Source organism: Malaya genurostris, chromosome 1 (assembly GCF_030247185.1).
Source record: "Malaya genurostris strain Urasoe2022 chromosome 1, Malgen_1.1, whole genome shotgun sequence".
NCBI lineage: Eukaryota > Metazoa > Arthropoda > Insecta > Diptera > Culicidae > Malaya > Malaya genurostris.
Window position 1 is genome coordinate 25036988 of NC_080570.1, and position 11833 is coordinate 25048820.

The window sequence follows — 11833 nt, forward strand, 5'->3', positions numbered from 1 at the left end:
ACTGCAGTAGAGTGCTCGTGCACACATTCGGTTTTAATTGAATTGAATGAAGTTTTACAGCACTGGTTCTAATGAGCTACTTCCACTCTATCTACCCAAAAACACTTCCACCGGGTGTTCGTAAACATTTATTCCTTGTCTATTTAGTTCTCTAGAAACAGAACACTATGGTATTGCACCATCAGACTTCTGAGAAATATAAAAAATCATTGTGACAGTTACTTGAGCGTAGAATTTTTTTCTTTTCCTAGGTAGTCTTCAATTTCCAATTGGGCAAAATTTTGAAACGATTATCTTCTTTCAACGTTTCGTTTTCGACTCATCATTCGACTTAGCAGTTTGTGTTAAGCTACTAATACCACATCGCTGAGCAATCAAACATAACCTCTTTATCACTAAAATACTATCTGTTAACGAACTAAAAATCGGCTTTTTCTTTCATTCGGCACGTTCGGTGTGGAAACAGTGTTTTGCAAATAGCATTAACTTTGCGTTTACTTAGCGGTTTATGTCGAGAGGCGAGGTAGCACTAGTAATTCAATAAAAACTGCTAATGCACTGATGAGTCGACAAAAATTGTCAATTATTTTCAAATGGGAATCTTCTGCTAGATTTGCTCGGCCCGGACTTTCTAGACCTCGATTCAGCAGACTTGGTATCGCTAGATCATGCAACGAACACGGTTCGTGTATTCCCAATTTTGCAAGCGCCAATCCGCACGTCATTCGGTCGAGTATGGCAGCCGCAATGAAAAACAACAAGCGCAACCATCTCGTAACAAACTCTAAGGGTGCAGGCAGTGGTATGTCTATCTCTGCTACCCGGTCGTGCTTTGTAATCATTCGTTGATAACACGTTTGTTTTAATTTGTCGATTGTTTGTGTTACTTTTCTGTCTGTACCTACACACGTTCATCCATCGGTGGTAGCAAACGAAGTGAGTGTGAAAACTACGCGCCAGCTTTCTTCGCTGGGCTCGTGCTTTGTGGATTCGATTGATTACATCAATCAGCTTGGATCATCGACTGACGGTGGCGTGTTCCAGCATAGAATTAATCATACCGAGCGCGCATTGCGTTCTCTACCAATTGTAAACCGCTTTACTTGATCGCTTCTCTTGTCGTCTATTCGAGCCATTACTTTGTCAATTTTGTAAATCAGTCTACGTATGAAAAATAATTGCCAAGAACAGCAGTTCCTAGAAATTAGCTTGCTCCATTCCAGTCAACACCACATTAGATAATCAACGTATATGACTTCGAGAAAAAAATATCCGTCGTAAGTCATTGTGAAACAGGGCCGATCATGACCACCTACTCAACCGGATCGATAATATCTCATCTCGTATCACATCTTTGCTGTTAAAACATTATAAAAACAAAACAGCAACATCGGATTTACAGCTTCAATTACCTAGCTTCTACCGTGTGCAAGTCGCGGTAATCGAAGTGTTGGCGAAACTGGTTGGGCTGTTATTAAATGCAAATTTGACTCAGAAAGCTTGCATACGGAGACTCGGTAGGATGCTGCTGCAGAGTAGGAGAAAAAATATCCAACATCTCTTTGTATGCATACTCAGTCGGAATGATGCTGGTTGAGAAGTCGCTGCGAACCAGATTTTGTTTCGTTGGCGATGAATGGCCCTTCATGGGCATTAGCTATGCATTACCCACAGTAAAACTGAAGTTCGTTGCTGTTTCTTTGAAGTCTTTCGAATACGAGTTATTTACAAATACCAAAAAATCCACATGTCGTTCCGAATCACGTGTAGCTCAATGTTTAAGTTGAAAAATTGGTTAAAATCGAAAATTGTGGCATTCCCGCTACAGGTGCATTTTTCACTCATCTATGCATTCAAGCAAAGTTCTTTATTTGTAGCAATATTACTAACTCATTCCTAAAATGATCTTGGTTATAATAGAAGAAAACATTATTTTATCATTTTAAACGAGAACATTTCTATTCCAAAGCTTATGAAATGAAAAATCTATAAGACAGGTCCGCTGGAGAAGGTGGTAAAATAAAAGACGTGTCTTTGCGACGTAATTCGGCGCAGGCTTCAACCGGAACATCGAGAAGCGTAACAAGTAGACGACGGATGGCCTCGGATCTGCAGCCCTAGGGGAAATGTCAAGAGCTCACGGTACGGGCGTAAACAAAGAGAACCGAATTATTTTTTTTTGTATGAATGAGGGGGCCATCAGGTAGCCACGGTTTTGGCTGGGTTTTAGCAAACAACCCAAACAAAAACCTGCCAGCTTGCTGTGATGAAGGCAACAGTTAAAGCCATATCGAACAGAAACATCAAGAAAATGTGTTCAAAGTATTGTTGGTCGCTAGATATTTCCGGCCGACGTTGTACATAAAATCTCATCCTGTTTGCGTACTAAAAATAGATCTTTGCTGAGCACATCTCTCAGATGCCTCGCACATCAGCCATTTAGCGATTGTGATAGATTTTTAGTTATATTTCTTTTGCTGCTCCCACATCCGTACTTCTCTGTGCCATTCTGGTCAACTTGAGTCATACCTTTCTCCATCTTTCTTTTGTGCACGGTAGAGTACTGGTATTTGAACAAATCTGTCGAATCTCATTTAATCTTCATACTCCCATTATCAAATCATGCGATAAAGAATGCAAATTAACATACCAATTTTAAACTACTTCAAATCACAGCATCGGCGGCACCGAATTGTGTCTCGATTTCCATTCCCAAAATCACTATCGCAGAAACCATTGAACAAGAGAGACACTTCCAAAGCTACACCACGAAAAGCTGCCACGGAACCGTAACAAAATCTCACACACACGCATCAACCAGCGGATTCGAGCCACTGAAATCTTTTCTTTGAACGGTTCAGCACCTGCAGGTTAACTCAACAGAATATTCGATCAGGTCCGGAAACTTGGCGATGGGTACTAACCGGAAGAATCTAGCGGACTACAACCATCCACATCTGGCCATGAATGGGCACTCGAAACTACGGTTTACGCACAAATACGACCGATCGACCGACCGACTACGACTACACAACAGCAAGCGCAAACTGAAACTGATGAAACCGACGAAAAAGGAGAAAAAACCACTGGCTCCCTCGTTCGCAGTCAGTGTTGCCATATTTAGAGTTAGTTCATGAATCCAATGTACGGTTAGGCTAACATTTTCATTCATTTTTATACACTGTTTCTAGTATATTGAAGGTACAATTTAATGTATATTCCCATATCAAGCAAAAAAACTGGTGATTTCTTTATAGGTTGTATGAGATTTTCCTTTTTTCGATTCGATAAATGTTTTGCTATGTGTAAAGATCTGTATGTCACAGATAACAGATATACAGGCTCGATCAAAAATTTTCAAAATCCTGTGTAAGTTTCAAATTTACTATACAATAGGAATAAGTAGCTCACTACTGCCATAAAAAACCGCATAAGAAGAACCGCAGAACTCTGAAAATTCGCATAAAAAAACCGCTGAACTTTGAAAATTTGCATAAAAAAGACTTCGAATAAAAAAAGTCGCATAAAAAAACCGCATAAAAAGACTGCATTAAAAAAGGCCTTAGTGAACACTGAAAATAATTTGCACGCTATGATGCTATGTGCAAAGCATTTGAACTATCACTACTTTTAGAACACATGAAATTTATGAAAACATACACTTAACCAGTCACGTACCCAGAGGGGGGGCCCGAGGGGCCCGGGCCCCTCCCGAAATCAAAAACAGATATATAATTTAGAGTGCCTATAACCAGAGTGACGACATCTCATCCGTAATTTTGGCAACAATTCAAAACATTCCATTAGCTTTACATTAAATTGACAGGTCGTTTGCTCGTTTGGAACTGGGAGCTGTCATTCCAAACGAACAGCTGTCGCCACTCTGATTATAGTCACTCTAATATAATTATTTAGAAGGCCTGAGGCATGTGTTGCAGAAATAACAAGCCAGTAAACGTAAACAAATGTAATACAATAATAGATCCAGTGGAAAAGTTTAAAGTGTCTGTTAAAAACACCCGTAAGAGGCACACCAAAAATTAGGTACATAAGCAGTCTTCAGTAACATTATTTTTTTACCTTGGGCTCCTCCCGAAACGAAATCCTGGGTACGGGCCTGCACTTAACGTATAAAATAAGTATGAAACCTGTTGATATTTAGTGGCAATCATGTTACTTTAATCTGAAATGCACGAAATGAAACGATAAGATATATCGTTACCTCTTGATTCTATATGAATTTCATATGTCACATTGTTTTTCATAGAGATTTCAATTGAAGCACAGTTGATCGTTGTTTTGCACATACATTTGTGCTGTACTTATTTCCACTAGAAAATGAAGTGATAACACATGTAGTTCGATTCAATAGCAAAACACATCACATCCAAAGGAAAAACACATCAAAGCTAAGTGAAAAATAATCTCATCTTGCATCTTAGTCAATTTACTTACATATAAAATCTAAAATGAATGAAAATGAAATGAAAAAAGTATATTAAATTGAAATGCTGTTTATATATGAATCGATCGTGCAAATTTTTATCAATGTAAGCTGGCAGGGTCTGATATAATGATCATGCATTTCGTGTATCTTGCATGTGGAGACAGTGATGCACTTATGGTGTCATCGTACCATTTTTTATCAGTGTAACTATACACAAATTTTTGAGAGTATTCACGTCATCTTATTGTTTCATGTGATGATTTTGACATTTCAAATTTCTACTGAAATAACCAATGTACTAAGCTAAATACAGTATACATATTAACAAATTTTCTCTTCCATGTAAAACGCGATAGTAAGATTATGCGTTTCACCCGACTCGAACCCGAAAAAAGTCCCAAAATCCGACCAATTTTGTTTAAACCGAGCCCGAACCGCACCCGTTGCAAATGGAAAAATCGACACCAGTACCCGACCCGAACCCGACAAACATATCTGTTTCTGAACCCGAATCCGACAAATACCCGTCGGGCTCGAGTACTACATATACCGGTTTAGGTTCATTGCTGCCTAGGCACGAATCAGATACTTGCTACTCATAAATGGTACAATTGAGCACATTCGTTCCCATTCCGAGGCACAATACGTAGTGCTGGGAGGAACATTTATTTCCGTTTTCATGAAAACTATCTGCGACAGTGGCGCAATCAAGAGTACAGTTTTATATTTCCGTTAAAAACTAGGCAAAAATGTCTTCTGCATCTGGTGTTAAAAATATCACTATGTTAGTTACAGTTCATCTGCCATTTTCTTTCAAAAATAGTGTTGATATGTTGGATATTTGCCGTTCTAAAAAAAAAACAACGCAAGATTTTCACAAATAAATCAGTCAATTTAATGCATTATAATAATACATGGCAACAATTTTTCCAGCTAGGATTGTGTGAGTGAGACCGCTAATGATGGCGAATGTGTAAAGGATAATCAACGATGATCTGACAATTCTCGGTTAATTTTTCAAAAGGGCGTATAAGCAAGTGACAGTTTCTCTTTGTTTACTTTCTCTTCTATTAATGGTAGGTTTCCACGTTTATCACTCAACTCTTTGCATGAAATGATACCCGAAACTCTCGACTTTCAACCAGAATAGTCATATCAAAGAAAATCTTTTTAATCACATCACAGAAATCGAAAGAGCGAGTGATTAAAGAGAAACTGTCACTTGCTTATACGACCTTTTGAAAAATTAGCCGAGAATTTCAAAGTTGCCGGTGTTTTGTGATAGCAGCCCTGTTATTTTTTAGTTTTCGGTAATGTCGCTAAGAGATCCATTTTCTGTTATGAATGTTCTTCTTATTAGGATTTCGGGTATTCTAACTGTAAAAATATAGTCCTAGTTCATAAAGGAGTGAATTGTTGCTAGAAACGAGCAAAATCATTTTTGACATCTTCACCACTACTATTCACCACCGTGTATGGTGTGAAAATTGGGATTGTTTATATTGAAAGTCGTATTATGTACTTAAATTGTTCTAAATTATCCAAGACAACTTTTTACAAAGGCAATAAAAATATGAAAATTCTGATAATATCAGAATAAGGGCGAAACCAGCGAATGTAAACAAACCGAGCACAGCTGACCTGTTCAGCCACCCATCTGACACCGGTATGTGAGCACCAGCCACTTGAAAGTATACCGATTACGTCGAGCCCCTCGCGTTTCGAGCCCCAAACATTGCGATGTTTTGATATTCATCGCGACTCTCAAATTGTGAAAATTATCTCCACTTGATATCCCAAAACACTGTCTGCTGTATTTTAGGTAAACCGACCAGTTATTGTGAGAGAGTCGACCCAAAATTTACTAATTTTCGTGCACTAAACAAGGTAAACGCGTAAACAAAAGTATTACTGTTTGTTTGTTTACGTTGCAATCAGCTGATTTTGAAGTTCCGATTTTTATCTCATCAAGATGGCGTCGTGACAGGGAGCCGTGTTCAGCAAAAAGAATAGTAACAACCTCGATGCAATTCTCAAATGACGTGAAAAAAAATGTACACGTACTGAACATCAAATGCAATAATGGTAATGGCTCCAGCAGACATCTCAGCTTCAGTAGTCATTTTATATCTGCTGTTTTTCAAAGAAGGACGAATCTTACAAAAGTAAGCAAATACAATTTTGCCTAAAAATTCGAATTCTGCAAAAAACATAGAACTATAAAGGACCAAAAAGTCACTCCATCTATTTACGTAAGTTTCGCCCTCCGTGTTCCATACCTACAAACAAGGCGATACTTCAATTGCTAGAAAGGCAGGGCGAACGTATTGATTTTCGTTATTTTAGATGGTTCCGATCTTTTTACTACTAAAAATAGTAAACGAGACGATGAAATTACCCGCAGATTTGTCTTTGTCGCGGAAACCAGCCAATTTTACGAAAAATGCGCGAGGGTTTAACTTCATAATTCACACGGGGTGCATAGAAGTGAACAAATCGAAAAACGGTGAAACTTCAGTGGATATAAACAAAAAGAGGAAACAATTGCATACATTTTAAAGATAAACCAGCAGTTTATTGACTTATCAAAAGTTGATCGGAGAATATGTAACAATTTCTAAATAGGAATTGAAACTAATGTAAAAACATTTATCGATGTTTTTCTCCATTTGCTGTTAATGTTACCTTCGTTCTCCTTTAGAGTGGCTGGTTAGAGTAAGATATGTTGTTTCGGTTTGATAGATTGCCTTTCAGGGTTTTCGCGTCACTAAAGCAGCAGCATTGAACAAGTTTCGAACTATTTTTCAGCTACATTGCTTTTTAGAGCCGAAGCAAAGATATTGAAGTTATGAAAATTGTAATTCCAATAAATTAAGTCACAAACATTGAAGTTTCAATAATAAGCCTTAAAAGCTTCATACGAATTTTTTGGAACATTTTGCAAAATTTCTATGACAAACATAACTTCTCTTATATAACACATGGATCAATAAGTCCCGAGACTAATGTAGAGATGGCGCTCGTAGTAAACCAGTAACCACGTCTTTCTAGAGTACTAACCTTTGCTTGAAACGGGTCAAAATTTTAAGTCGATCCGACCAGAAATAGCTGAGTTATCGAGGTTGGAGTAAAGTCGTTTTGCAATTTGTTTAAAAAATGGAAAAACCGAGTTTCGTGTTTTGATAAAATATTGTTTTTTAATGGGCAAGCGAAACAATGGATTGAAAAATGTTATTTGGACTCTTGTCCATCAAAAGCAACGATTTGTCGGTGGTTCGCCGAGTTTAAACGTGGTCGTACCGACACAAATGACGCGGAACGCTCGGGTAGACCTGTGGAAGCCGTTTCATCGGAAAATGTGAGTGAAGTGACAAAAATTATAATGAAAGATCGTAAAGTGAAGCTCCGTGAGATTGCTGAGATGACACAGATATCATATGGAAGTGTATTTACTATCCTTCATGAAAAATTGAGCATGAAAAAGGTGTTTTCCAAGTGGGTGCCGCGATTGCTTTCGATGGAACAAAAACAAGTCGATGAAAACAATGGCGAAATTGAACGAATTGGGCTTTGATCTGCTTCCTCACCCCCCATACTCGCTAGATTTACCCCCCAGTGACTACTGGCTCTTTGCTGATCTTAAAAAAATGCTCCAGGGAAAAAGATTTGGCTCAAATGAGGAGGTCATCGCTGGAACTGAAGCTTATTTTGAAGCGAAAGATAAATTTTTTTATAAACATGGTATTGAAAAATTGGAAAAACGTTGGAACCATTGTATCACCCTAAAAGGTGATTATGTTGATGAATTAAAAAAAATTTTGCAAAAAAAATGTTGTTTCCATTGTTAGTCTCGGGACTTATTGATCCATGTGTTACTGTGAAATTTCGTATTAAAACTCTAGTACACTCAGGCAGAATGAGTAGAATCATAAGGCAAATCTTAGGATGCATAAAAAAATCACCTTTTCAAAAGATCAATATGAAAAGCATACCTATTACAATGTTTATCACTCTTCAATATACATCTCATCTATCACTTTTATAGTTTTCATATAAACAACTTATGAATTCCACAATATCTGAGCACATATTGCAAAGTCATAAACATTACACCCAGGCAAAATATATCAACAGTCCCACGACAAAAGGGCCTAACTGCAAATGACAGTTTCTTTTTGTTTACTTTTTCATTCACGATTTACCGGATTGATTTTATATTTGACGCCTTACTCTTCGCAAAACTTTCAAGTTTCAAGAAGCTCCAGTAACGGCACCGTAATAATCAAAAGAGAAAGTAAACAAAGAGAGGCTCTCGTTTGCAGTTAGGCCCTTTTGTCGTGGGACTGTCGATATATCGAATTTCATAGTGATTTCGTATGGTTTTTAATCACAAGAACATCCTATCCGAATTATGAGACCGCCCTATGAAGTCACGAAAATTGGAATCCCAAAAAAAAGCCTTATGAAATTCATAAGAAATTTTTCGGAACATTGTGCGAAATTTCTATGACAAACGTAACTTCTCTCATATATTGTGGAATTCATAAGTTGTTCGTATGGAAACTATAATAGTGATAGATGAGATGTATATTGCAGAGGTATATTTTTCATATTAATCCTATGAAATGATGATTTTTGATGCATCGTAAGATTTGCCTTATGGTTTTTACTACTCGTTCTGCCTGAATGTACATGAACAAAAAGTATTTAGTGTAGTAGTTACATAAATCAATCATCTCAGTAGCGAAAAAAAAACGAATTATTTAAGAAACACGTATTTATATTTTTTCTAAGCTTGTCGACTTTCAGTATGGGACTAATATGAGAGTGTGGAATTAATCGTTTAGCATTTAAAATTGGCAATCACATTTCCGAAGAGTTCCTCGCATTATTCGGAATTCCGCAGAGAAGCCATCTCGGACCGTTAATATTTTTTCTGTATATCAAAGATGACAATTTTTCCTCGCTTTTTATTTGCTGACGGTGTCAAGTGAATCGTATGGTCGTAAATCCCAACAAGTTCATGAGAATAAAAGTTGCATTCCATTACGAATACATGCTGTATGGTTACTTGATGGGAAGATCGACTAGCGTTAAACATCTTGAACATTTAGTCGTTGACGTATAAAGTTTGCCGTAAAACGAAAAATAAAACGCGGTTACACTTTTAGGCCATATTTTATATTCATTGAAACATAGGACTTTGGAATAAATTTCAGTTTCACAATATTGAAACGAAACAATATTCATCTGCTTTTTTCAGCTCCCGCAAATCGCTTCATCTTCGTTCGTCACTGGAAAATCATTCTGCATCAAGTCTCCCAACCCGCTTTCGAACCGTTTGTGCTTACTGCTCATATGATACACTACGCTTTGTTGGTGTTTGAACTCTTGGCCACACAACTTACACGAATAAACCCTATTCTTCTCGTCTCCTCCGGACTTCTTACATTTGTGCACGTAGGTATACTTTTTGCCGCAGTGATGACAATCGAACAGTTTCCCAGTGAAGTGCAGCTTCTCATGCAGTCGGAAGCTTTTCGCCGACCGATAGACCTTACCACATATATGACACCTATGCTCTGGGGTGACACCTACTTCGCGCCCACGGTACACCGTAATCTGATTGTGCTGAGTTCGCAGGTGTACCGTCAAATTGTAGGATTGAGTGAAACCTCGGTCACAGTACTCGCACACGTACGGGGTCTCGCGGGTGTGTACCCGGATGTGTATTTTCAGCGTCACAGACTGGGTGAAAGTCTTTGGGCAGTGTGGACATGCGAAGGGACGCTCACCTGAAAAAAAAATTCAAAAATGTACAATTTTCTAGCTTGAAGATGTAATGCATTGTGCTACACTTGCCTGTGTGGGTTCGTAGGTGTAGTGTTAGTTTGGAATTTTCACAGAATCCTTTACCGCAATATTTGCATTTGTATGGCTTTTCTCCTAACATACGGGAAATAAAGGGTTAGCAAAAAAAAAAACTACTAGCAAACATCAACAGGTTTCACCTGTGTGCCACCGAATATGAGTCGTCATCAGACACTTGTCAGCAAACCCCTTATCACAGTAAGGACATCGATGTCGAATGGGGAACGAACGATCTTTCTTCAAAGATAATCCATCAAGGTCATTTTCAGTTTTTTTTCGTCGAATGCTTTTTAATTTTTTAGTTGGTTCCATGAAATCTCCGAAAACTTTATTCAAATCTCCCATTTCAACTTTTTCTTCGCCCATTCCGCTGATGACAAAAACCTCTCCATTCTCGCCTTTGATACGCATTTCTGTTTCCGGTTCCAGAGGAAAATATGTTTCCTCACTGTCTACTGATGTTTCATTATCTGAACGCTCATCATCGGAACTTTCATTAGCCGAATCTGGTTCTACCTTGACCTCAACCATTTCGGCCCTTGGTCGAATTTGAAAGCAACTCTCGGGAATCAAAAGTTGTCGAATGAGTGTTCGACGACATTTGTCACAGGTAGTGTAACTGGGTTGTCCTAGTGATGTTGAAGGGTTCAATTTATGGAGAGCATAATTTATTAATTCCTCGTGTTCTTCCGTCACGGCTAACACGTGTCGAAAGGGCCCGGTACATAAGCCGGGACAGAAATTGCATGATCCAGAGCTGTGAATTGGAACACTTAATTAGCATAAATACAAATGAAAAATGACTCATTGGTAATGTTTGTTTTATGTTAAAAAAGTTTCACCTTGGAAACGTTATCAATTTTTACTTTAATTTGTAAGCGCCCTAACGCCGGGGGCTATCAGTAGTAAAATAGACCTATGAAATTAATAGCAATTTTTAACGTTGATCCTGACGATTTTCAAGCATCTAATTATCAGTACCAGGAAAGTAGGTCTGTCACTAGACTGTCATGGCGTTCAAAGGTAAAAAAATGATTCCATCCGCTAATAGTAATTCTTACTTGTTACTTATTACTTACATTGCCATTTGCATTTAAAGTTTTTCCACACAAACACCGAGTAAGGTCAATAGTAGTTCGACATCCCTGGCAGCTATGATTTACAGCTAATTCATATGAAAAACATTATTCTTAACACGACTATTCTACGAAAAAAAAAACACTTTTGTTACTAGTTTCGAGCTTTTTTTTTATTTCTCTTGTTTACTTGTGGGTTAAATTTGACAACATGCCGCAACCAGAGTGGCCAGACTGTCTTTTGAGATCCAAAAAAGTTTATAAACAACTCGTTGATGTCAAGTACACCAGCTATAATTGCATTCTCACGAAATCACACTTTTGTTAGGATGAAGGCCGATAAACAATCCCTAATCATCCACTACGAAGAAGAATTCAGGAAGATTCGGAGACTGGTGAAGGTTACTTTTAGTAGTGAATGTAAAAGGAAAGTTTAAAT

General features: G+C 37.9%; 2 protein-coding genes across 4 annotated transcripts in view; both read right to left on the reverse strand.

Annotated features, from left to right (window-relative positions):
• LOC131435277 (E3 ubiquitin-protein ligase RNF19B-like) overlaps nucleotides 1-3039 on the reverse strand; it is a 100293-nt gene extending 97254 nt beyond the window's left edge. For 2 of the 3 annotated variants that reach the window (XM_058602993.1, XM_058602977.1), the window contains exon 1: nucleotides 2651-3036. The gene's annotated coding sequence lies outside the window, so the exon portion shown is untranslated. Of the gene's footprint in view, nucleotides 1-2650 lie in introns of all 3 variants that reach the window. The other variant, XM_058602984.1, reaches the window with a different exon arrangement.
• Nucleotides 3040-9595: 6556 nt separating this feature from the next.
• On the reverse strand, nucleotides 9596-11574 carry LOC131435317 (zinc finger protein 845-like). The gene is made up of 4 exons (XM_058603056.1): nucleotides 11398-11574; nucleotides 10459-11075; nucleotides 10310-10393; nucleotides 9596-10242 (listed from the first exon to the last, which is right to left on the reverse strand). The coding sequence occupies exons 1-4, from the start codon at nucleotides 11409-11411 to the stop codon at nucleotides 9707-9709; spliced, it is 1251 nt and encodes a 416-aa protein (XP_058459039.1). The 5' UTR covers nucleotides 11412-11574; the 3' UTR covers nucleotides 9596-9706.
• Between the last annotated feature and the right edge of the window lie 259 nt (nucleotides 11575-11833).

Bases quoted from the DNA above. Each gene is read 5' to 3' on its own strand.
- LOC131435317 (XM_058603056.1), bottom strand. The intron at 10,394-10,458 runs GTGAAACCTGTT...CCCGTATGTTAG, and splicing joins TCATATTCGGTGGCACACAG to GAGAAAAGCCATACAAATGC. The intron at 10,243-10,309 runs GCAAGTGTAGCA...TTTTTTTTTCAG, and splicing joins ACACCTACGAACCCACACAG to GTGAGCGTCCCTTCGCATGT.